Source organism: Propithecus coquereli, unplaced genomic scaffold, assembly GCF_000956105.1.
Source record: "Propithecus coquereli isolate 6110/MARCELLA unplaced genomic scaffold, Pcoq_1.0 Scaffold19, whole genome shotgun sequence".
Classification (NCBI taxonomy): Eukaryota; Metazoa; Chordata; class Mammalia; order Primates; family Indriidae; genus Propithecus; species Propithecus coquereli.
In genome coordinates this window covers 10,684,083-10,710,142 of record NW_012143856.1, presented here as the reverse complement: position 1 = coordinate 10,710,142, position 26,060 = coordinate 10,684,083, and the positions used below count along the sequence as shown (strand labels likewise).

The 26,060-nt window shown below is 38.0% G+C and overlaps 1 protein-coding gene across 2 annotated transcripts in view; it reads right to left on the bottom strand.

The window, feature by feature from the left end:
- LOC105809143 (ceruloplasmin) overlaps window positions 1–26,060 on the bottom strand; it is a 40,601-nt gene that overhangs the window by 12,502 nt on the left and 2,039 nt on the right. For both annotated transcript variants that reach the window (XM_012642887.1, XM_012642886.1), the window contains exons 2-12: window positions 18,631–18,878; window positions 16,647–16,859; window positions 15,687–15,860; window positions 13,822–14,076; window positions 12,655–12,826; window positions 9,484–9,623; window positions 8,186–8,338; window positions 6,824–7,038; window positions 4,053–4,203; window positions 2,511–2,723; window positions 1,194–1,401 (exon numbers count right to left, since the gene is read on the bottom strand). In XM_012642887.1, the coding sequence (XP_012498341.1) occupies window positions 1,194–1,401; window positions 2,511–2,723; window positions 4,053–4,203; window positions 6,824–7,038; window positions 8,186–8,338; window positions 9,484–9,623; window positions 12,655–12,826; window positions 13,822–14,076; window positions 15,687–15,860; window positions 16,647–16,859; window positions 18,631–18,878 (2,142 nt within the window). The remainder of the gene's footprint in view (window positions 1–1,193; window positions 1,402–2,510; window positions 2,724–4,052; window positions 4,204–6,823; window positions 7,039–8,185; window positions 8,339–9,483; window positions 9,624–12,654; window positions 12,827–13,821; window positions 14,077–15,686; window positions 15,861–16,646; window positions 16,860–18,630; window positions 18,879–26,060) is intronic.

The window sequence follows — 26,060 nt, the reverse complement described above, 5'->3', positions numbered from 1 at the left end:
TCCCGAGTAGCTGGGACTACAGGCATGCGCCACCATGCCCGGCTAATTTTTTCTGTATATTTTTAGTTGGCCAATTAATTTCTTTCTAATTTTAGTAGAGGCGGGGTCTTGCTCTTGCTCAGGCTGGTCTCGAACTCCTGAGCTCAGACAATCCGCCCACCTCGGCCTCCCAGAGAGCTAGGATTACAGGTACAGTTTCTTTATAGCTCTAAAATTTTATGAGTCCAATATTTCTAATCTATACAAACTGAAATGGCAACTTTTCTTCAGTCATTCTCTTTTTCTGAAGTTTTTTTCATTGACTCCTAATGGCTCCTATAGCTTTTAACCATTTTAACCCCATTACGAAATAAACTTTTACTCCTTTACGCCACAAGCCATACTCAAACATTGCAATCAAACTAACCAGTTAACCACTGCCTGGCTCCAGGTCACCAGTTGTGCGGTGCACCCCGGATCTGAACACCTGCCCATTTCCACGCAGGGTCCCCGCAGGATGTGAGTGAGACGGTGGAGGGGAAGGCGTGTGGAAAGCATTAAAGGGCTAACTAGAAGTGTCGGTGCTGCTGCGCTATAGTAATGCTTCTGAAGCCCCAATAACCATCCTTTACTTACATTTTTCATACAGAATTTATTTTTTACTTTTGCATAATGCATGTTATTGGTGGTTTTGAACCATATGTTCCTGTAAGTTCTTGGGGGGCAGAGACCATATCTGCTATATTGCCCTCAAGTATTTAAAATATTCCATACATGACAGTTTTAAGAAAGTGAAATGACTGATTTTTAATGAAAATCACTAATAATGAAATCTTTGGAGGAAAAATAAGCAGCAAATAGTTGGTAAGGAAAATAATATTTCAGCTTTGAATTAGGGCATTAATTTTGGTTAAGTTCGAAAATAAGTGACAAGATGAGGGCACGTGAATATGAGAAGACAATCCTATAGAAAAGAAAGCAAGATGAGTGACTCCAAAGAATCAAAGATGATAAATGAAAATTTTTCTGTGAGGAAGTTGAGAGAATCGGAAATGAATGGGATGAATTCCTAGGAAGTATTTTGTTGTTGTTTTTGTTCTTACTATTTAATGCACCTGTTTGCTTTTCTAAAATTTAGCATAATTCTTACTTTTCTGAAAGGGAAACCTAAAGTTCTAGCTGAATGAGATGGGAATTAGAGTCTGGAAAATTACTTTTGCTCTTGCAAATAATGCAGCTCCTTTTCCCATTCCCTGCGTGGGGAGTAATCCCATTCCACCTCCACTGCTGCGATGTGGTAGGTCCTCTCTCCTCGGTACAAGGTGGAATGCTCAGACAGCCGCCCGCATTGGTTCACAGTGTATTTTTGCTTCATGCCGCCTGTGTAGTGATCAGTTGTAAGGCACTCGACATCAAAAGTGCCTGGAATGATAAATAAGAAAACATGTCACTTCTTTACTCAGTGCCCTCTGTGGCTCCCACCTCACTCAGGATCAAAACCAAAGTCCTTATCATGGCCTTAGTTAGATGTTCTGGCTTCCAATACTTCTCTGATCACATCCCCTACTGCTCACTCTGCTCCTGCCACATAGGCCTCTTTGCTATTCTTAGAACAGTCAAGTGTGTGCCTCCCTCAGGACCTTTGCACTTGCTGTTTCCTCTTTCCGGAACACTTCTCCCCAAAATATCCACATGGCTCATGCCCTCACTTTATTCAGGTCTCTCCTTAATTATCACCTCCTGAGAGAATCTTGACCCCTCCCACTATCACTCACCATCCCCTTCCCCTGCCCTATTTTTCTTCATGTGCTTATAATCATTTGACATATAGGTATTAATAGACTTATTTGTTGTCTCCCTGCATTAGAATATCAACACCATGAGATACTTTATCTCTTTTGTTCATTGTTGTTTTACATTTGTTGAAGGAAGGAAAAGATGATACTGGATCTGTCTTAAGTTTTAGTGTCACATATGAACCAAATAAAGCCTGAAACAAGCTAGCATATCTTCACATTTTGATTAATATTCTTTCTTTTTTGTTTTAGCTTCTTTTACTCTTTCAGAGCTAGGCCCGTAGGTGTCTCTGGATTTGCGTGGCTACAGTTCTAGCATAGAATATTCAATTGCAAGCAACGAACAAGCCAACAGTACATGTAGGCTACAGAGACATGAGGAAAAGTTAGGTTCAGAGCCTTTATGGGAGTTGTCCCTCTTCTAGTCTAATTTTCCAGCTGTATTCGAAAGGCCCAAATTTAAAAGGGGATTGTCTTGAAGATTCCGTGTGGAAACAGAGGACATCACAGCCTGCCCTTTCCTTGCTCCCCAGCCCCCAATAAATAGGAAACAGACTTATGTGGAATATACTTCAGCTGACAGTGGCCCAGACTTGCTCTTTGAAGGGACGGACGGATACTCGCGAGGCTTGGGGAAGGGATGAGTTTATCACCAACACATTCTGCTACAGAACTTTAACGAAAACCACACGTATCGATCCAATAGAGACTTGTCTTGTTTTTAAAGAAATATACCTTCCGTGTCAGGCTGCATGAGCAGTGTAAGACTTGTTTGAGGGAAGAGGTTTGCTGTGTCTCTCCTTTCTCCTCTTGACAGATACGTGTTTCCTGAAAAGTATATCCCGTGTACATCAGCCTCATTTCCAGCACTGAATAAGTACCACACGACCGAGTCGCCTTGGCACATATTGAGACCAGGCTGATTCCCATACATGAATCCATTCATGGCTGTAAAAGTTGGGGAAATAACATTTTGAAAGTAGTTTATTTTAAGTCCTGCTACATGACAACCTCCCAGACTTTCCAGAGCCAACTTCGTTTTGTTTTTTTTTTTAATTTTTAAAAGACCCATTCAGGCCTGCCCACCCTTCATGTGTCAGGAGTGTGTCTGCAACTCCTTGCTGCCCTCAGCTCTTCCAGAGCAACTCTGGTAGAAAGGGACAGAGATGAATGCATAGATCTTGACATTCTGCACCGGTGTCCCTAGCACCCTGGGAGTCTCTCTATTCTTGTTCTTCCCAGCTAGAACAGTGAGGTTCTAGCTATTATTCCCAGTTCTTTCAGTGGTCTTATTTGTGAGCACCCAAATCTATGAATAATAACAGCTTTTCCTGGGCACTATGTACTGGGAATGTGTTGCTGTTCTAGCTTGCAAGAGTATATGCAGGAAGTTTTCTCTCACTGCTATTTCTAATGAATAATGTTCTTGACACCTCCAAAAAGCAAAAATGCAGAATCAAAAGAAATATTTTAAAGATTGTGGGTAGTGTGACTCAGTCCAGCTTAAAAGAAAAAAAAACAGCAATAGTTTGTAACACAACTTTTTTTTGTTTGTTTTTTATTGTACTAGCTACAATAATTTTTACTGTTGTCCATTGCTCTTTTGAACAATAAGCTTACTGTGTCTAAAGCCTAACTCCTTTTTACAATTACACTGGGAGCTAAAAAACAAATCTGATGTTAGGATTCAATTAAATAGAAATCTCTGGGGGTTGCCCTGGGCAGCACTGGTAGGTTGTTGAGAGCTCCCAGGTGATTCTAATGTGCAGTCAAGGGTGAGAATCATTGAGGGCAGAGATTGTATCTTTCTACACATTGAATAATCAAATGAACCTATTATTATTGAGCCACAGATGAGAAACGCATTTAATCCAGTAGTTCTCAAACTTGAGCAGACATCAGAATCACCTGGAGGGTTTGTTAAACACAGCTTTCTGGGATCCGTCCCGAAAGTTTCTGATTTAGTAGGTAAGGGTTGGGGACCAAGAATTTGCATGTCTAACAAGTGCCTAAGTGATGCAGAGGCTGCTGACCCAGGAACCACACTTTAAGGACCATTCATCTAATTGACATGTCTAATTACCCTGAATTAAGCGAAATTATGAGAAATTGACTGACACATCAACTAACCGATATTACCCTCAGAGCACTATTGCATTTAATCGTTTATTGAAAACTAATCAATGAGCAAAGCCATTTGCACTTTGGTTCAATGAAAAGCATTACAAATGCAGTACTGAAATAACCTGATACAAGGGTGGGTGATGCAATACGTACAGTGCATCTTGTTAGATTCCTGAAAGTCTGCATCTTCCTTATCCACCTGATCAGGTGCAGTCGTAAACATTCTAATATTATCATCCAGGAGTAAACTCTCGTTCTCATCAAATACTGTGGGAAACAAATAGAACTCCTTATCTACATCTTTCTGTGAACAAAAACGAAAACAATGAGGTGAAGACAGAATAAGTAAAGCAGAAACTTCCATATACACAATATTATTTGTGCACAAACATGCCTAAAGGAAGGAATGAGAAGTTTCTATTCCTTTTTGTAAACTAGGCCTCATGAAATATTCCAGTTGCCCACCAAAGTTTTCATTGGTTTCATTTATGGTTAAGTATGGTAATCTGAGCCTCTTCCTGCATCTAAAAGTTCTAACTCTTTTCCCCCTACCTTCTTGTCCACACCAATTGAAGCCACTAAAAATAATTGTTAAAATAGGGGAGAATATGAATCTGTGCTGGAAATCAGGGAAGATCCTGTCCACACTTAATGAAAACTGGAAGGATTCCTGAAAGGCAGAGCAGGGTGGAAGCTGATTGAGGAAGAATTTATCCTGAGTGAAGAAATAACCTGTCAATGAATTGGAACAGAGAGTCACACAATCTCCAGCCACCTGGACAAACATTCTCACCTCCTACCCACTACCCCCAGTCAAAAATAGGAAGCAGAAATGCTATCTGGTCTATGACATGATTCAGTCGTTCAGTAGAAGGTAATGAGTCTAAGGAATCAAAGCAAATGAGCCCCTGAGAGTAAGTTACTCTCTCAAAGGAGAGAACACTTTACAGATTATGGCATGTCTTTCCCTTAAGATCATTCTTTCAGATGAAAATCATGATAATTAAATTGAAAAAGGTCTAACTAAGGCAGAGACCTGAAGATTAGATTCTGCATGGAACTGAATCAATGATGAAAGTGACCTAAAGAAAGCTTCCATAAGTCAGAGGAAACGATTCAAAGATGAAAAATGTACACATAGTAATAATTCTAGAAAGAGAGAAGTTACACAGGGAAAGACACACTCATAAGACCTAGTAGTGGAAATGTTCACCACCACAAAGGGAAATGCTAGAGTATTCAGATTCAAAAGCTTCACTGAAAACAATGATTAACCCAACAGCAATGAGCACCTCTAGTGCCCAGATTGTAGTTCTAAAAATAACTTTTCACCATAAAGAACCAAGGCTTTTGGGAACAAATGGCTAATTTGAGGTCTGGCTCAGAAAATGTGCAAGATGAACCTGAAATATCTTATTGCACTAGGAAGCAAAGAAGCTTCAAAGACTACTAAGTCATGTAAAAATGATGAAGTCAACCTGAAAAAGTCCCCCAAAGGCAAAAAGGATACTTTGAACATCAATAGGGACAATAGCAATGAATTGAGACACACCAAGTATGCCCAAGTCCATATGAGTTCACAATACTACTTAAAAAGAAAAGAAATTATTGAGAAGCTTTAAACTATGCTAGAGGAAAGTGATTAGTTTGAAAACTTGTAAATATGGGGAAAGAATCAAGTATTTGTCGTTCCCTTTCTGTAGAATATGTACCTCGGGATAACCAAGCAATTCATTAAGGGAATTTTCTATTTATAGAGATAGATGTATACTAGCTAATAAACAAAGAAAGAATGATGGAATTAGAATATTACTTTTTTTTTTTTTTTTGAGACAGAGTCGTGCACTCTTGCTTGGACTAGAGTGCAGTGGCACCACCATAGCTCACTGCAACCTTAAACTCTTGGTCTCAAGCCATCCTCCCACCTCAGCCTCCCAAAATGCTATGATTACAGGTATAAGTTACCATGCCTGGCCTAGAATATTACTATTATGCAACCCCTGATTAGTTTATGAATCTAGGAACTAGTCACCAGTGGCTGATAATATCCCCAACTGAGAGAAACTATAAATTATGTACTCATTCATAGAAATACCCAGTACCACATTTGAAGTAGTCTTTTTCTTGCAAGAAAAAAAAAATCTGATCTGAATCTGATCAAACCTTTAGATCTAGCCACTGGTTTATAGGAAATAGAGGGGGAGAGAAAGAAACATGTTAGATGACACCACTGGGATACAATAAGTAAAATACAGACATGGGAAACTTCTACAGGACCAACAACTCTTGCAACAGAAAAGCTACAAGAAAATAGTCTTAAGAAACATATCAATTGATTTTAATATGTATAATTATCTGGATACTGATTCAAACAACAAACTTAATGCAATTATAAGACAATTGGGAAAATGTGAACATTGATTGAATATTTGATAATATTAAGAAGTTACTATGATATGTGTGATTATTATTTTAAGGTATGATTGTATTGAGGGAATTTTTAAAGGAGTTCTTATCTTTTAAAGGTATATACCAAAGTATTTATTTTAGAGATAAAAACAGTGATGAGGCTAGGTATTTCTATGCCAAAGAGTCATTTCTCATTTGTAAAAAATATTTTAAGCAATGTTTTCCTCAGTAAATGTTGATTGGATCGTTATCATTAAGAAGTGATATTTAAATGTGTGCATTAAAGTCTAGTTGTATCATAAAGGACCTTAAGTCCCATGGAAAAATCTCCTTTCGAGCCTAACAATCATGTTTGCCAGAGAATCTCTGCACAATAGAGATCATAAAAGCCTGAGACAAATGTATAAGAAATATTATGTGTGGAATCCTCACTGCTTTAAAACCCAAGATTTTCCTTACGATGATAATTTAGAGAGATCGGAAAATCATTGTCCTTTCTCCCTGACTAGACTTACCTGTCTTCCATTTTCATGTAAACTTCCTTTCTTGCATATTTTCATTGGCCCGATAAGCCCAGTGAATATATCTTTGGTGGGATCCACAGCAGAATAATACATCTTAGATAGACACACAGGATCTGCATGAGTGGGTCCTACTTCTTCGGGAACAGTCCATTCATATGTGAATGTTTCTTTGGGTGCCACATGGGAGGCTGAAGAAGGAGGTACACCTGTTGGAGAGGTCACATTAAAGAGGTTAAGTGTGCTTTCCAGTGCAGTCATTTGAGCCACGAAGTAGACTGAGGTTAGTCTAGGTTGACCCACTTCTGAGTTCTTTGTTACGAATTAGAATGACATCCTACTTGTGCTGCTGTGTCAGATGACAGATCAGTGTGATTTCCTCCAGAAGGACTCTTAAACCTCTGTCTAGGATTGGTGACCCTCTTGGTGCTCACACATCTCCCGAAAAATGTCCCTAGCACCTTTTGTGTTATGCTGTGTGTATTTCTCTCTCAAATAGAACTTAGTCTTCTTTAAGGCAAGCATTGTCTTTGTATTTCTTCTTTAAGGCAAGCTAGAACAATGTGTGGCAATGGGCAGTAATCAGTGCATTTTCTATTGAATAAAACAGAACTGAAAGGAATTTTGCAGATGATCATGTTCAAATCTTCCAAATTTACACTTGAGGAAACTGAGGCCAGAAAGATCGCATAACCTGTCCACAGTCACACTGTAAGTGCTGGCAAAGTCACTAGTCTTCATTGGTTGAACTTGATCAAACATGTAAAAATAGGCAAAAACATCTACATGATGGAATATTTCCTATCAATAAAATTATAAAATGCTTATAATGCTAAGAGAACCAACTCTGGGTACAAAATTATAATAGTAAGTATATTTATATGCTATGATTCAACCATATTTAAAATATCTATTGTATGTACACAGATGAAAGTAGAAGGATTATATAAAAATATAATAGTGGTTGTCTATAGAACTATAGATCATTAATATTTTTGGCTATACTTTTCCATATTTTTCAAATATTATAAAATAAGTATCTAGCCTTCTTGTAATTATAAGAATTTTTTTAATTAAAAATCATGCAAAGAATACTCTGGAAATGTGTAATTGATACAACCCAACTAAATTACTATCAGCATTGCCAATAATCATCCAATTAAGGCAGGACAAACTTCCATAAACGGATTGGAAGTGGTAGGAGAAGAGGTTTATTTACTTCCTTGCATCTGCCTAAAAATAATATGTGAGCAGTTTCCTTGGAAGTTCCTGCCTTCGGTTTTTGCAGGCACTGCCAGTGACCAGTACAGTGGATTATTAAACATTGCTGATTGTTTACAAGAGTGCTGTACTCACTTCCACGCGGGGAGTTGGAATGTAGGGCATAGTATATACCCTCATTGTTCTTGCTAAATCTCACCCCGGTCGGCTCAATACTGAGGGGATATGCTCCTTTGTTATGGAAGGTGACTCTGATGGTGTCTCCCACCTCTGCCCAAATAACAGGACCTAAGGACAAACAGAATTATTATCCTTGCTTGGTATATAACGTACAGAATGCATAAAATAGTTATTTTCTTTGGCTGTATCCTCTGGCAAGAACCACTGGGAGCAACATGCTTATTTGTGGTGAATGGAAAGCTTGGTTTTTGAAAAGTCCACTATCAATCTAACTTGGTGAGGTTGGAAGGAGATGAGAAGGGCTTTTTGTTACAACTTTAGATTAATGAAATTGCTTATCATTTTTGTCCAAGTCGATTAATAAGCTTTATACATCTACAAAAACTATCCAATGTCCACACTCTGCTTACCCTAGTCTCCTGTTGGCTAGATGTGTGCCATTTGTCCCAGGAGCCAGGGGGTGCTATCAACTTTGACCACCCAAAGTAGATATGTTAAACTGTCTTGGATGTGAAAGATAACATTGTTTTGGATATTCCATCACCAAAATTAACATTATTACCAATTATATTATAGAATAAAAAGTAGATATATAGTACATATTTTATGTAGTATATAAAATGACATTTATCCAGAGCTTTCTGCCTGTTCTTCTGAGTGTTGATGTGTATTAATTCATTTAATCCTCATAACAACTTTATGAGGTAGGAACTATTATTTTTCTCATTTTACAGAAGGGTAGCAGGCACAGAAAGTTGAGTAACTTTCAAATATCACACAGCTAAGAGGCGAAGAGTGAGGACAGTCTGAATCCAGACTCTTTGCTCCCGTCTACCACATTGACCAGTGCCTGGGCGAGAGTGGGTCTCTGGGCTCTGCCTGAGGGCAGCCTGCGGAGGGCTCTTGGACAGATGCAGCCTGTCTCATTAGTAGTCTGGATTTTATTTCTAAAGGAATGTACCTTTAGCTAAGAGCAGAGATTAACAATTCAGTTATCTATTTAGACCAAGTCACAAAAGTACACAATTCCCTTTACCTCTTTAAAGAAAACTGAATGATTTGAAGTCAGCCTGGCTTTTAATGATGAAGACTAACTATTGGTAATTTACATTTGGAAAAGTGAAAGTATTTAGCTGCTACATTTTATGGATGTTTGATCTGCCACATGCCTAATTTATATATAGAAATCATGCTGTAGGTCCTGAAGTTTCTGTTCTTTCTGAGGTTGGTGTAGTTCAGGGGAAGAAACTCACCCAAGATGCCAAGATGTTCCTCTTCAGGGCCTCTCTGCTTTCGATTTGTGAAGGAGGCATCTGTGTACTCACGATAAACCAGCTTTTTATAAGAGCCTCCAATTCTTGTAGCACCTTGTTCAAAAAATACCTCTGAGTCGCTGCCAGAAGAAAAAGTGTTTAGTGCTGCGGTTGAAGTGGAACAGAAAGCAGGTACTCACATAGGGTACTAATTGAAGAGAAAAATCCTGACCAGTGCTTAGAGATGAATATTATCCATGATTTACAGCAATCCACGCCAGTTACTCAAACAGAAGCAGACAGGTCTAGGCCACTCATGGATGTTCAGTTAAGAAATATAAAATCATGGAGGGGTTCACTTTTTCAAATGAAGTGAAAAAATTTCAAGAAGGTCCATGTCAACCCCTGACAGTTAATAGATTGTTCTACAATAGAATCTTTTTATCAAATTGTAAAATGTTTAACAATATAGTAGCTACTCTTTATTGTGCATCGACACCATCCAGGTGCTCTGGAGCTTTTATGTATCAGCTGAAATTCACAAGACAATGCAAGAAAGTTGGTATTATCCTCCCCATTTTACAGATGAAGAAATTAAATTTCAGCAAGGTTTTTGACTTGCACAAAGCCACTCCATTCATCTCTTCCTTCGCTTGGCAAATATATTGAACACCTGCTCTTTGTGGGGAACTCTGTTATGTGTTGACGACGTAACCGTAAGCAAGCTGGACTCATCCCTCCTGTCCACGTGGACCTTGTATCTGTCAGAGAAGACAGACTATGAACCAATCAAAATAATAAAACGTAATAAGCACATGGTATTACGGGCATTTCTCCTGAGGTTAGGAAAAGTGGTGGAGAGAGGCCACAAAGGCTTTCCGGAGGAAGTGATTATTTAAAACTATCAAAGGAGAAGTAGAGTTAGCAAGATGAAGTGTGTGTGGTGGGGAGAATAGGGAAGGTAAAACAGCTTGTGAGAGGGTTCAGGAGAGAGTGAGCATGACACGTTCTAGAAAATATGGCAGAAACATCGTATGCAGGGCAGGGCAGAGGGGTGAAGAATGGGGCTTGGGGACTTGCGGGGTGAGCAGCAGGACCTAATTAAGGTTTCAGGTTTCCATCCCAGGGCAGTGAGAAGCCTCGGAAAGACTTAAGCCTCCAGAATTAGTGTTTTAGGAGGATCCCTCAGGCAGCTGCCTGGAAAATTTGTTGGAAAACACAAGACTGCAGTAGGGAGACCAGTTAGGAGGCTGCTTTTATAATCTCATGGAGCAGTGGGGGTGACTCCAGAAGTTCTGGCAAAGAAGATGGAAAGAAGTAAACAGCTTTCAGAGATATTTAGGATATAATGAGGCAATGCTTGAAGAGAGAAGGAGGGATGGAGTTCAGGATGGTGCTCAACTTTTAGACTTGGGCACTTGGACAGCTACATGGATAGATGGCAGCATTATTCACTGAGAGAGGAGGAAACTCAGATTTGCAGAGGAGACAATGGATTAAGGTTTCAACATGTTGACTTGGAGGGGGCTTATTCAAGTGCGAGTATTACTAAGAAGTTTGAAATGCAAATCTGAAATTCACAAAAGCCTTCTGGGTTGGAGAGGCAGCTTTGGGAGTCATCACATTTAGATACCAATGTAGCCTGGGACTTATATCTATGGTTCAGGAGTCACAGGCTTGGGTGGAGCCAGACCCAGCTATCGACTTGTGTGTGACATTGGGTGAATTACTTAACCTTTCCAAGGAGGGGATTTTTAAGATGGGTGTCAAAGAGGGCTTCTCTGAGGAAGTGATCTACAAACAGAGACTTGGAGCAGGGGAGCGGCATAAGCCCATTGACATTTTTGAAAGGTCACCTTGGCTGCTTTGTGGAAAATGGATAGACCGAGACAGGAAGAATGGCTGGGAGACTATGGAAGTCATCCAGATGGGTACAAATAGTAGCTTGTGTGCACCAAGGGACTCTATTAAGAGAGTGAAAGACAACCTACAGAATGACAGAAGTATTTGCAAATATCTGATAAGGAATTACTATCCTGAATCTATAAAGAATGCCTACAAATCAACAACAAAAAATAACCCAATAAAAATGGGCAAAGGACTTGAATAGAAAGTTCTCTGAATAAGATACACAAATGATGAACAAATACATGAAAGGGTGTTCAACATCACTAGTCATTAAAATAACGCAAATCAAAACCACTGTGAGATATCACTTCACACTCAAGATGGCTATTATAAAAAAAAAACAGAAAATAACAAATGTTGGCGGAGAATGTGGAGAAATTGGAACCCCCATACATTGCTGGTGAGCCTGTAAAATGGTGCATCTGCTGTGATGGGTCCTCAAAAATTTTAAAATAGAATTACCACATGATCCAGCAATTCCATTCCTAGGTGGATATGCAAAAAATTAAAAGTACAGACTTGAAGAGATATGAACACCAATCGTTCATAGCAAAATTATTCACAATAGCCAGAAGCTGGAAACAACTCAAATGTTCATCAACAGATAAATGAATAAACAAAATGTGGTATGTATATACAATGGACTATTATTCAGCCTCAAAGAAGAATGAAATGCTGATGCATGCTACAACATGGACAAACCTTGAAAACGTTGTGCTAAGTGACATAAATTGGACACAAAAAGACAAATATTGTATGATTTCACTTGTATGAGTTGCCTAAAATAGACAGATTCATAGAGGCAGAAAGTAGAATAGAGGTTATCAGGGGGTTGAGGAAGGGTAGAATGGGAAGGTTATTGTTTATAGGATACATTTTCATTTGGGATGATAAAAAAGTTCTGGAAATGGATAGTGGTGATGGTTGTACAACACTGGAAATGTACTTGATGCTGCCAAATTGTACAGTTCTATGCTTTCAGAAATGGAAAACAAATTAATTGATTTATCTAATCGTATTCAGTGTTTTCTTAGGACTTTGTCAAGCATTTGATAACTTTTGAACCCGTCTCTTTTTTTTTCATGAACTCAAAAGTTACAGTTCTCAAACTTGGACTCTGACACCAAACACCTTAACAAATATTTATTAGGCTAGTTACTCAATTTCAGATACCAGGGAATATTTTAATTGTGGAATCAGCCTTTTACAGTTCTTTTGGGTCCGGGAAGAGCATATTTTGAAATAGTCTTTTTTGAGAATTACCTTCCAGGTGCTGTTAAGTTTTCTTTGGTGAAGGCGTCTATACCAGAGGGAGCATAGTTCCAGATGATTTCCTCAGCAGCAATGTAGTAGTGTCTAACCTGTTTCCCGGGGATATCATCCTTTGATGGAGACTTGTTACAGTCCTGGACCTGGAAAAAGGCCTGCAAACCAGCTGAAATGAAACAGAAGGAGGCATTGGCTAATGGAGCCAATGTTTCTCTCTCATATTGCCCTGTGAACACCACTAGTGAGAAGATAGATGGAAATTGAAGCAATAGACAGATAGAAACAATACTATAAACTAAGGTTAACAGCTGTAAATAAATTACTGATGGAAAATTCAAGTTTTTAAAAAGACATACATCTTTTTATGTACATATAACATAGAGATATTAAGCACACTTGTTTTCAAAATATGGTACCAGTTTCTGTGGGGTTTCACTTGGTGGTTCTTTTGATGAGAGAAAAAGGACAAATTTATAGATAAGCAAAGAAGAGCAGCTTTGACATATTTTAAAGGGGAGTGTTGGGTGGAGGAGGAAGAACAGTAAGCATGTATTACAAAACAGCTGTGCACCAGCTGTGCTGGGTCGTCTGTGGCCCAGGCTCAGGGCATATTTGACAAAAACAGTTGTTTTCAGGTCAAAGTAACATATCCAAACACCTAGATTTAACCTAATTTCTTAATTAGACCAATATTGTAAACTGGTTTTTCAAGAACAAAGAATGTTTTTATTGCCCAAATTAAAGAGAGAGAGGAAGGATTTATCAAGTTAAATCAAGGAATACCCAGACTCAAATTAAGAACAAAGTTGGTTACACTTGATAAAATAAGTAATAAAAAAAGGCTACTTTTCAGCACAATATGCAAATCTTCTGGTTTTTCCAATATTGTGTATTTTACAAAGCTGAGAAACCATATACAGTACTATACTTTCAGGGCCAATTGTTCTTTTCCCAAAATTAATATATTTCCAGATCTCATTACTTTATAATATTCCAGTCTTTTAGTTATTTTTATACATTATGATATATTCCATCATAAGAATAAAACTAAGATACCAGTTCAAAGCTCAGATTATTCCAAAGATATTTAGCTTTTAGATTCAAATTCCCAGTAATCACTTTTTCTTAGCTAGGGGCTAACTTTAGGCAAAGATGCCCTACCTTTCAGATGGTTTAGATTCTGACAGCTAAGCATCCATTCTCCAGGGTTCTGGGCCACCATCAAAGCATCAAAAAGGGTAGCAGGAAAAAGATTGATTGTATCAATACGGTAATTCTTGTTAGTCAATGCTTGCCCGTGGAAGAAAGCTGCATGCACATCAACTTCATTACCCATCCCAAAAAGATACCATTTCACTCTGTCTTCTGCACACATGGAGAGTCCTGGGAGACTTCCAAAAGTGTATCCATTCACAGCTGTAAGTCAAGAGCAGAGTTTGTGACTACTAGACCTTGGTGTGTAGCTACCTCTACAGAAATAGAGTCAATTTGAAATGGAAAATATGTGGCACACATGCTGGTATTCCTCCCTACCATACCCATGTCAGACATTGCGAATCAATCACATAACTCTTTCGTTTTAGACCTGAATTCACCCTGAGGATTCTTGTCAACACCATATTACAAAAGAACACAATACTGGAGACGAAACCTATTTACTTTCTTTGTTATAAACTATACACATTGATTGTATGTGTCTATTTTTCTAAATACAGATGTCTGCATATATACATAACATACACACATATAGTGAATAGAAAATAGATTGAAAGTTATTTAGTAATCGATCAATTATTAATCATGTTGGTAGTGGTAGTATGACTATTTTATATTCTTTCTTTTTGCTTATCAGGACTTTTTCAATTTTCTACTATGACTTTCTATTGTAATAACAACATAAGGAAAGCTTTTTTTTTTTTTAATATTGGAAGACAAAATTGGAAGCGATATGAAGCAGGAAAGGAAAGGCAGGGGAGGGACAGGAGGGACCAGCACAACGAAGACCTAAAAGTTCAAAAGCAGGGTGGCCTGGGACCCTTGGAAGAAACTTAGGGTAATTGTTCAAACTGGGTGGTTCTAGACATTTTCTGGGTGGAAATTAGTTCTGGGAAGAACCACGGATGTACCAGATGCGACAGTGGCACCAAAGCAAATGCGTCCAGAGGAGAAGTTTGAGTCTCTTTTTCTATTGGCTATTTTTGTCAGTACATACCAGAGACAGGATTAAAGTACGGAAATGGGACCCTCCAGCCAGGTATATGCAAAAGTTGGAAATAAAAATCTGTACTTTGTTAATTAGTTTATTCTTCTACTTTGGTAGTGCAGTTACTTTTGTGTTCTCACTTTTTGAGTAAAGGTTATTTTGAAGAAGCTAAACACAAACAAATAAACAAAAATCTATACTTATTGGTCTAATTGGTGTTCAGGGATTTGATTTCTCATGAAAATTCTGAGGGATAGATAATCTTACTAAGCTCATTATTTTGTGCCTGAGAATTAAGAGAAAGCCCAGGCTATAAAGAAAGCATTTCTAGAAAAAATAAAGTGAACTAAACTATAGAAAAGAAAGATGAACTATCAAAGGTGCAATGAAGACAATGTAGCATGTAAAATGAATACCTTTTAGAACAAGTGATTTGAACTATTTTCTTAAATATAGTTAAATGCTTTACAATATAAGTATAATTTTAGGCACTTAGTTTAATAATTTCACACTGCCTCAAATAATTTTTAGAATGAGTTTGGAGAATAAATAAATATATTAATGTAACATACATATGCATTAAACCATAATTGTTGTTTTATCCTTATCACTTTGGGAATAAATTTGGTGTTTTTGGCTTTACCTGGCTTGAAGTTTTGATTTTGACCTATTTAGCTGAATATCAAGTTGCATGTCCAATATGCTTTGTTATCAGGGCCACAGATTAAAAACACTCTCCTTATTAATGTGAGAGAAGAAGCTTAGAACAAATAATGGATCAAGAAAAAAAAGAGTAAAGTTAACATGTCTTCTGTAATCTTACAGTGCATCATGTTACTCTCCTGGAAGTCTTCATTGTCTTTGTCAACTTTCTCTGGCTCAGTGCAGTAGGTTTTAATGTTGTCTTCTAGGTACCAGCTGAGATTTTCATCCACCACAGAAAACATCACCACAAATTCTTGGTCAATATTTTTTTCTTTTTCATCATCCAGAGAATCTGAAGTAAAAGTTACTATTTTAGTAGAGCTAAATATTTAGCATGTATTTTGGTTTATGTTTTTAGGTGATTTATAGTTTTTTTTTTTTAATTTTAGTATTTATTTCCCTAACTAACCACAAATCTGGACCAGATTACTCCTGTTTTACAGATAAGGAAACAATCAGGGAATTTCATGTCAGTATCCAGGGCTTGAGAGACATTCATGTATCTGGAGATCCACTGACTACATAACTATTAAATGCTTTTTGGCAAATGAGAAGGTTGGAATTCAAAGTTATGTGTGTATCTTCTGATGCATATAGCCACAGGCTGAGAGAAGTCTCTACAGGTAACTATTGTTCAAGTAAGAATTACATTTCAAGCTCTTGAGCTATGTTGTCTTTTTCAGGATGCTAGAAATAAATTCTATGATATTATGTTTACCAGTGTAATACAGATAACTATAGATCTGTCACCACGTAGCGCCACTAAAGGAATCATATTTGGTAAAGCCATATGTCTCTTCAACAGCACTCTTGGAGGTTAGATACGGCAAACCTGTCTCCAAGGAGAACATATTTCTTGCAGCTTAGCTTCATTGGTGTTTTCCACATATGAATGCTTATTCCATTTACCCCTTCTTCTCCTCGTCCTGATCTGCTCTTCTTTTCCATTTTGTCTAGACTCACCACCTCTCTACCTTACCTACTCAATCTCAATACAGAAGACTTCACTTACATAAAAAAAACTGTCTTGTCTCTTGTCTTCTGGTCACATATTGGGAGCCATAATGAGGAAATGTACCTTTTTTACAGAGTATTAATGGTCCGATGAGTCCTGAGGCAATATCTTTTGGAGCATCAATGTGGGAATGGTAAATCCTAGTCACACAATTGCTGTCTTCCTCACCAGGACTTTGTCCTTCATCGGCATGCAACATATATGTATACTGCTGTCCTGGATACACCTTGTCATCTGCCTTTTGAAAATTTGTGGTGTTATCAGGGTAAATGGCCCCTAGAAAGCAACATGCAATTAAGTTACAAAGTGAATGTGTTTGAACTTAAATCAAAGACTACATAGCCATTAATTCATTCAACAAACATTTACTCAACCTCAACCTCTAATATATGCTCTTTGGGGATGCAGTGCTGTCCTATTTGTACACAGATAAATGAGAGGCTACTGGCTAGGGGGTCTGAAAGTTTCACAAAAATTTTTGTTATCTTTTATACTTGACTGAGGTTCAGGAAGCAGTAATAGACATGTCAGGAGAACAGCGACGTTGCGTTTGTAATGTAAAGAACAACTTTTGCCCTGGGGTCATCGTATGGAAATCTGAGCAAATGGCATCCTCTTCTGTAATTTGAAACTTCTTATATGGCATCTGATTTTGCCCATGAAATAAATATGGGATTTAAAAATTTTTTACTCTGAATTCTGGGCATTTCCAAATATATGCAAAAGTTGAGAGAATAATATGATGCACCTTCATGTACCCGTCAACACAGCTTAACTGAAGGTCAGTCTTGTTTCATCTATACCCTCTCACTCTTATCCCCAGCACCATCAAATTAGTTTAAAGCAAATCCCAGACATCAGCGTCCATTCATGAATACTTGAGTATGTATCTCTAAAAGATAACTTTTTTCTTTTAACAAAACCACAATACCATTACAAACCTTTATAATGAATGCCAATTCCCAAACATACCATGAAATTATTAAAAAGAAATAAGATGACAGCCATTTATGCTATTAATGTAATTGTTTGGTTCAAAAAACAAAAAAAAAACCAAAAAAGACACAGTCAAAACATTCACCTTCTACAATAATACCTCTTTAAAGAAGAAGACTAAGAAAGAATCAAATCTAACTTTAAATTCATTTCAAGACTTGATCATTATAATTACAATGAACTGTGGCATGACCTTAGCATTTCTGTTTATGATAATAGTTGACTTTTATTGAGCTATTACTATGTATTATCATTGTCTCTATTTAATAGATAAGGAAACTGAAGCTCAGAGAATTTAAGTAACTTGCCCAAAGTCACTCAGCCAGTAAAAGGCAAGGGTGGGGCTCGAAACTTGGTCATTAATTTCAAAGCCCTTGCCCATCACCACAATAAAATACCACCTCTTTTCATCATCATCAAGTTCTAAGAATGAGATCACAGGCACCAAACCTTATTTTTGTTTTTCATGTACCATTTTTAAAGCTTCCAAGTCCTACATTCAAATGACTCTTTTGGTTAGTTAATTGTATCTCAGATGTGACCCTGGGGTCATCCAGCCACATGTACCATTTGACAGATGTGTGAGACTACTCATGCCACCTAAGTGGGGACAGACTTCATTCACAGTTAGGAGGTGACAACAGCCACAGTATGTTCACATGTAGGAACTTCAGAGATAAGACAGTCCCCATTTTGAGTCCTTCTTTCTCTTGCCTCTGGATTTTTGCCTCTTCTAGGCTTTAATACACATTTCTCTTACTCCGACTATTTAGCCAGAAAGGATTGGGCAATGGGAAGGAAGCAGCTCTTACTGACTCTCACTATCTGAGTCTACCTGGAAATCCTATCACATTCACACTTGACACAAACAAGCACAACCAAGAGAAACATAGCATTATTATGAGGAAACAAAATAATTATTAATAAACTAGTTTAAAACTAAATGACATAGTTATAGGTCTTATCCAGGAGGGAAGTCCAATTTTAGAAGTTATAACATGCTACTAACAAATTAAGAGGATATTCCAGCTACAACAGGAGCTGAACTTACCCTCGTGTTCCTTATAGTAAGTTAGTCCATGTACATGAAAAGTGTAGGGCCGAGAGGCGAGGTTTTTTAAGTGTACATAAACTTTCTGTCCAATTTCAGCTTTGATAATAGGGCCTAAAAACCCTAGCCAGACTGGTTTTTCTATAGTCGTCCTAAAGGTTCCATCTGTGTACTGAAGATAAAGGGCCTTCTTGTATATCCTCCCAATTCTATCTGGGCCGTTTTGAAGGTAGATATTGGACTGTTCCCTGCAAAGGAAAAGAAGACAACTCTATCAGAAGCCATCATTTCTGGGAATAACAGTATAATAAAAGAGAAATTAATGACCGCATCACGTTAAACATTTGCCTGTTGTAGGGATGCCTCCAAAACTGAAGTGGAGAGCCGGCAGTTAACCTTGTTTTTTTTTTTTTCTTGAGACAGAGTCTTACTGTGTTGCCCTGGCTAGAGTGCCTGGCATCAGGCTAGCTCACAGCAACCTCAAACTCCTGGGTTCAAGCGATCCTCCTGCCTCAGTCTCCCAAGTAGCTGGGACTACAGGCATGCGCCACCATGCTCGGCTAATTTTTTCTATATTTTTTTTTTTAGTTATCTAGCTAATTTCTTTCTATTTTTAGTAGAGATGGGGTCTTGCTCTTGCTCAGGCTGGTCTCGAACTCCTGAGCTCCAACGATCCACCCACCTCGGCCTCCCAGAGTACTAGGATTACAGGTGTGAGCCATCGTGCCCGGCCCCTTGTTATTTTTTTTTTCCCCAAATATTTTTTTTTTTTATTTCAGCATGTTATGGGGGTACAGATGATTAGGTTACGTATGATGCCCTTACCCTCCCTCCCGCCCAAGTCCGAGCTTCAAGTGTGTCCATTTTAATTACAGGAGGCATTCCACATGAGGCGGATGGCAGAGAACCATCTGTGAAGGTATTGTAAAAATATGGTGGATCCTACTGGAGTATTTTCTCCAAGGTTTTTATATTAAAACAAAGAGGCATTATGGAATAGAATAAAAAATTAAACTGAAATATTAAGATGAAGCTGTTAACTAAGACATTTCTCACGTATAGTGTACCTTTGTTAGCTACCAGAAAATTTGACTTTATAAACAATGAATCTGGATATTTGAGACTTCAAAGTATGTGTGTGTGTATATATACATTTTTCTTAAAGTAAAACTAACGAAGCTAAGTTAATTTTGTCATTTTTCTTTCTTTTAGCAGCACTAAATTAAGGCTAGAGTTGATGCATGCAATGTGTGTGAGTTTAAAAATTACCTTTGAATTTAAATTACCTCTGTTTTTTTAATCCCTCACTAATGCAGATACTTAACATTGAATGTTTACATTATGGTTAGTGTCAGTTTATAGTTGCTTAAAATTTTCCTAAAAATATCAGCAAAGAAAATAGGAATCAGAAAAAAAGAAAGTGAATTAGTATTCAAACTTTTGAACTGATTCTTATGTTATTAACTTTAACCAAAGGCCTGGAGAGCTTGATGGGATCTATTTATGGGCGATGTCGTGCAGCCATTTAGAGGGACTCACAGACCCTAAACTTTGACAAGCTCCCCCCCAACAAAGTTTTTTCCGAAAAACTGCTCGTGATGTTGGGTTTGTATTTGTTTGTGTGTGTGTGTGTGTGTGTGTGTGTGTGTGTGTGTATGTGTTGCCTGCTTTCCTCTTAGTGATCTTTGACATTTTACCATTTTCCACTCAACCTTTGTGGGGCTGGGTAGTCTCACTTAGGAATAAACTTTGTCTTGTTTCCTCAGCTGTAAGCTCATCGGAAAGAGTAAGACATATTTTTCCTTCCCTTCTTCAAGACAAGAAGAGGGTCTGTCCTGGAGCTCTGGACTTTCATTGCTGCAGAGTTTAAAGACCTAGCTTTTCAAAAGTCTAGGGCTCAGGCTAGTGCAGCGGCTCATGCTTGTCATCTCAGCACTTTGGGAGGCTGAGGCAGGAGGATCACTTGAGCCCAGGAGTTTAAGTCTTCGATGAGCTGTAATCATGTCACTGCACTCTAGCCTAGGTGACAGAGTGACAATCTATCAATACAAACAAACAAACAGAAAGTCTAGGCCTCCAGCCTAATGTTTCTTAAGTTTTGATGTGCCCGGTAATCTACTGAGGAACCTGGTGAAATGCAAATTCCTGGGGCCCAGCTCTGTTGAATTTGTTTCTGTGGGTCAGGGGTGTGGCTCACACATCTGCGTTTACTAACCGACCTGCTGGTGTGTCCTGATGAGGCAGGCTGCTCTGGGCTCACAGGTAACCTGAGTGAGGGAGGCTCCACTGCTGAAGGTGAAGAGAGCTGCCCAATCCCCAGGGCATGAGATGCCATGAGACAGAATGGTGGACAGTTTTGTTTCTAGGCCAAACCTGTGGTTAGACCTCTACTGACAGTAGCTGCATAGATTAAGCCCAAGTGCTGGGGACAGAGAGTATGGCTGTTTGGCAGAGGTCCTGGTAATGGAGTTTGGGCAGAGGGAGCAGGTGTTAGAAATAACAGAGCCACCATCCTCTGGATTGACCAAGGGGCTTTGATGATGAGCATCTCATAGTTGCTGCCATATATTGAGGACCCCAATTTTCCTGGAGTGTATAAACCCTAGGATTCCCAAAGGAGGCAAAACTGTCCACTAAAAAATAACTGAGTTGATGTTTCCCTGCCACCCCTCCCCATCCTGACAGGAGGCTAAGCTGGACATTATTATAGAAAAATTAAGTAACATTTTTAGCTCCCAGTGTGGAGAAGCAAAACCTTGTACGCCCTCATTGCTCCTATTTGTTTTCACTTTCTGATTGTTTGTTGCCGCTTCCCATTTTGTCAGAGCAAAACAGAAAAAAATTTGAGAAGGCTGAGAGAGACTTCAAAGACACAGAAATGCACAGAAAAAAAGCAGGTGTGAACTCTGCCCCCAACCCATAGCATCGGTGTGGACAGGAGGAGTCTTAATAAATATATGCTTCAACAACAGCGAAACTGTGAGACACTGAAGACCACTGCAGTGAAAAGCAGAGATTCATCCAGTACACACTGGCGAGAGGAGGGCAGTAAGAGTACAATGTCGGTCAGGCACACAGCTGCAGCTGCAAAGTCTACAGGGCAAAGAGATGATTCCTCTCTGATCCCTCCAGAACCCAGGGCCTATCAGTCTCACACAGGCTTGTCTAAGCCTCAGGATAAATTGTCTTGAGGGTCTGGACACACTTTTATTTCTAAGAGACTGATCTGATAATATTTAGACAGAAATTCTAATCTGTGCTCTACCATGTCCTGTTTATACTCATCTTACATAGCCCAAAGTTAAAAATTAGCCCTCAAATTCTTAAGGCTTCATTTAAATAAAGTGTGTATTTATATTTTCTGAGTAAGACTCTGTAGAGCTTTGGAATAAATCACATCCATTTCAATAAACTATAGCAGACTTTGTCAAAATGCTTTTATTGCATTGAAATTCTCCTGTATTAATCATTTCCTAAAATAGGAGGAGCATTGCCTAAGCTTTGTGACTCATTTTTTCTACACAAAGATTTTTTGCAGAGAGAAAATTACTTTCAAGATAATTGAGCTGAAGCTTTAATATATCTAGGTTTTTTAACATTTGAAATTCCTTTTACATACATTGCAATATGCAAACTGTTTTTTTCATCTTGTCTTTTATTGTGAAAAAAATAGGCTTAACCAAATTGGGAAATATTTCATGTCAGGGGACACAATTGCTTATGATCTCTCTCCAAAGGAACATCGAAAGGTCATTAGGGGATGTCTATTTAATTTCAATAGCACAGCTTGGGCACATAGGGTCAGTTACTGAAAGCTTGCAGGAAGTTTGTCAGTCAGATATTCAGCCACAAGAATCTATTATAGTTGTTCTTTAACCAAACAAATAATTCACATTTAATTGTAGCTCTTCCTGTTGATGACTGTAATATGCTCCTTTCTCCTCATTACAATAGCTATGGCCCCCTCCTTCTTGTTAGCGCCTCATTTTTAAAAAAGCCAACTCTTATCATTTCTGGTAGACTCAGACCCAGAAGTGAGTTTTTAATGGTAGGGGAGTCACATTTTTATATATTACCTTAGTTAGATAATAATGCTATTTCCTCCTATGAATTCAGAATTAACTTGAGTGATCTTGATTCATATTTAGACATGGTTACCAAAACTTGGATATTATAGGCTAAAAGTTTCTGGATTTTTGGCTTCATTAATTGAGTCATAATATATTAGTTTTTTATTACTGCATAACAAGTGATCACATCGCAATTTAAAACTCATACACATTTGTAATCTCACAGTTCTATGGGTCAGAACTCTGACATGCATGGCTGGCTTCTCTGCTTGGGCTTTTCTTCCTCACACTGAAATCAAGAGGTGGCCAGACTAAGTACTTGCCTGAGGCTCTGTGGAGAAGTCTGCTTCCTAGCTCATTCAGGTTATTGACAGAATTCAGTTCAACAGGGCTGTAGGATTAAAATTCCTGTTTGCTTGCGGGCTGTCAGCCAGTTCCTTAAGAGCACCTGTCTGCCTTCTCAAGTGGCCTCTTCCACCTTCAAGTCAGCAACAATGTGTGGAATATTCCTCAAATCTCTTTGAAACTCTCTGACTTCCTTTTCTGCCACTACAAGACCTGCTGCTTTTAGATCAGGCCCACCCACATCATCTCCCTCAGGTCAACTGTGCTGCTGACTGAAACATAAATCATGGGAGTGATGTCTTACCCTATTCACAGTTTCTGCAGATTCAGGGTAGGACATCTTTTGGGGACCATTTTAGAAATTTTGCTTATCACACATAGGAATTATAAAGAAAACAGTCAAAAATTAACTGGTGCAAGATGTTGGCAGAGATTCAGCCTAGGTGTATACAGCACAAAGTTAAGCGAATTACAGGTCCTGATCAGCCTTGCTTCACTGGCACAGCATGAATACTGTACCTAATGGTCTATCTTCTTTTGATTCTGTTCTCATAAGAAATAGAAACTATGGTCATAAATTGTGGAGCTTGCAAAGTGTGAAATGTTATAATCACTTAATTATCCCCTTCATACAAGATGTCTTATATGAAGTGTTTGTACCATGCTAGCTATTGCTTGCTATTTTTTATTTGGCAACCTCAGAGAATGAGTCATAATAAGTTGATTTTCCAGATAATTTTAGCTAATAATTGTGTGTATTTGAGAATCATTTAAAAATTTTTAAATGATTTTTGAAGGGGTGTTAAGATAATTAATTGGGAGGCTATTCGGCTGAGACGGCTCTAGTGCCTTGGGTTCTTACATAAGCAAACAGAAACCTGGTTCAATGTAAACATTAAAATGAAACTTAAGCTTACCCAATCAGAAACCACCAACTAAGCTCTAACTAGGGACTTTCCACTTTAACCAATCAAATACATTTTCTCAGTCTTTCTTCTCAGAACAACTTACTAAAGTTTCCTCACTTGTACATTTCCCCCTGCCTCCACTTAGTGGAGGGCTGAACTATCTGTGGTCTTGTGCTGCCCGATTGATGAATGGCTGAATGCTCAAAGAAGCTTGTTAAAATTCTAATGTGCCTAATTTATCTTTTAACAAGAGTAAAATGAAGGCTTTCAGTGCAAGTTTTTTCTTTAAAACATTTTATTTGCTTCCTTATTTTTTTAAAAAGGGAGATTTACTTAAAAAAGTCAACTTTTTGGCTAATAATAGTGAAAGTGAACATTTATGGAATACTTGTATGCTGATCACTCAAGATCATAATTATAATAATTATAATTATATCATAGAGTGGAATGTTCTTTGTTGTCTATTTCTTTGGTTAGGATTTGAGCTGTTATTTCTTCTTGGTCGTTGGGTATACTTAGAGTAACATCTTCACTATACAATTTGTTTTTTGAAACCTATAATGGAGTGAAAAACTAGGTAACAAAGTTTGTAGGAGCTGTATTCTAAGAAAGTCACCAAGCCTGAGAACCTATGAAGTCAAATGTAAAAGGGTTTTGTGATGGCTGTTGCTGTGCTTAAAGAATTTTCACTTATTTCCAGCTTCCTAGAGGTCTCTAGAAAAAAAAGTAAACCGAAGATAGCATAATATTATTTTTTGCTATTATATAGTCAATTAATTCAGTAAATAATTAATTAATGCCTGCTATGAGCCCAGAACACACTATTGTGTTTACTAATTGTTTTTATATATATGTGTGTTTTATTCTTATTTAAATAGAAATAACTTAGGATGAGGACTATATCTTATAGAATCTTTAAATATTCATTGATTTGTTGAAGTGACAGATAAGGCACTGATACACGTAAATGGCAATACTGAGTGTAAGGAAATTATTTTCCACTTCACTCTTAGAAATAAATATTACTGGCATTAAGACCAGAGGGGTAAACTCTATTTTCCTAGGAGCCCCTCCCCCTGCGAAAAAAAAAAAAAAAAAACCTATGCATTTTTTCTTTTAATATCTGTCAATGTTTTCAGTTCTGCTAACCCTGCTTATAACCCCCTAAACTGACTTTCTATTTTGTTGTATTGTCTGATTTATTCTACAGCATGAATCTGTCCATATGAGGAACAAGGAAAAGTTTTTACACATGGCCGATAATTTCTTCTAGTTTCCTGTGATTCATTCATTTCTTACCTTTGATTCGTTCATTTCTATTTATTCGCAAATATTTATGGTGTCTCCTATATTCTAGGTACTAGTGACAAGCAGCGATCCTAACAGACGGAGTTCCTGCTGTCTCAGTACATATCTTCCTCTTCATCATCCCAGACCTACAAGGTCAACATCTAGTTTAAACCCAATTCTCTACCGAACACTCATCTTGTACTCTTTTATACCTTATTGTTCAGCCAGTTTATTTCCACTCCTTCTTAGCGAACCATGTCTTATGATACCCCATTATCCTTCGCTGACTCAGCTGAACATGCTGCAAATCTGGGACAAAGAAAGGAGCAAAACGTTGCTACCTACACTCATCTATACAAAAAGTTTAGCATAGTGTTGGCAAAATTGCTGAAGCTCTATTCAAAACTCACTTTTCAGACATATAGGGGAAAAAAATCACAGACCGAGTGAGCAATCACATCTAGAGTCTGCACGATTCTAGGCTGTTGTTGAATCTGCAGAAGATTATTGGGGCAATGACAAAAAGAGAGCTGAACTTAACAACTGGAAGATGCTCCGCTTTCCCTTTTAAGTATCCCTTTTAAGAACAATGGAGTAAACAAGCTTATACTCATTGGATAGACTCCCTGGCATAGACAGGTGGGAGTATTTTTTAAAAATTAATTTCCTCTGTCCTTCCCCCAAATTCTTAACAAGCTCTTTCACTCTTCTATTCCCTGGTTTCTAGAATTAGAGGCTTCTTTATTGAAGCATAGATGAGGCAATGTCTTGCACTTAGTTTATACCCAATAAAGCTGATTTGATTTTTGATCAAGAA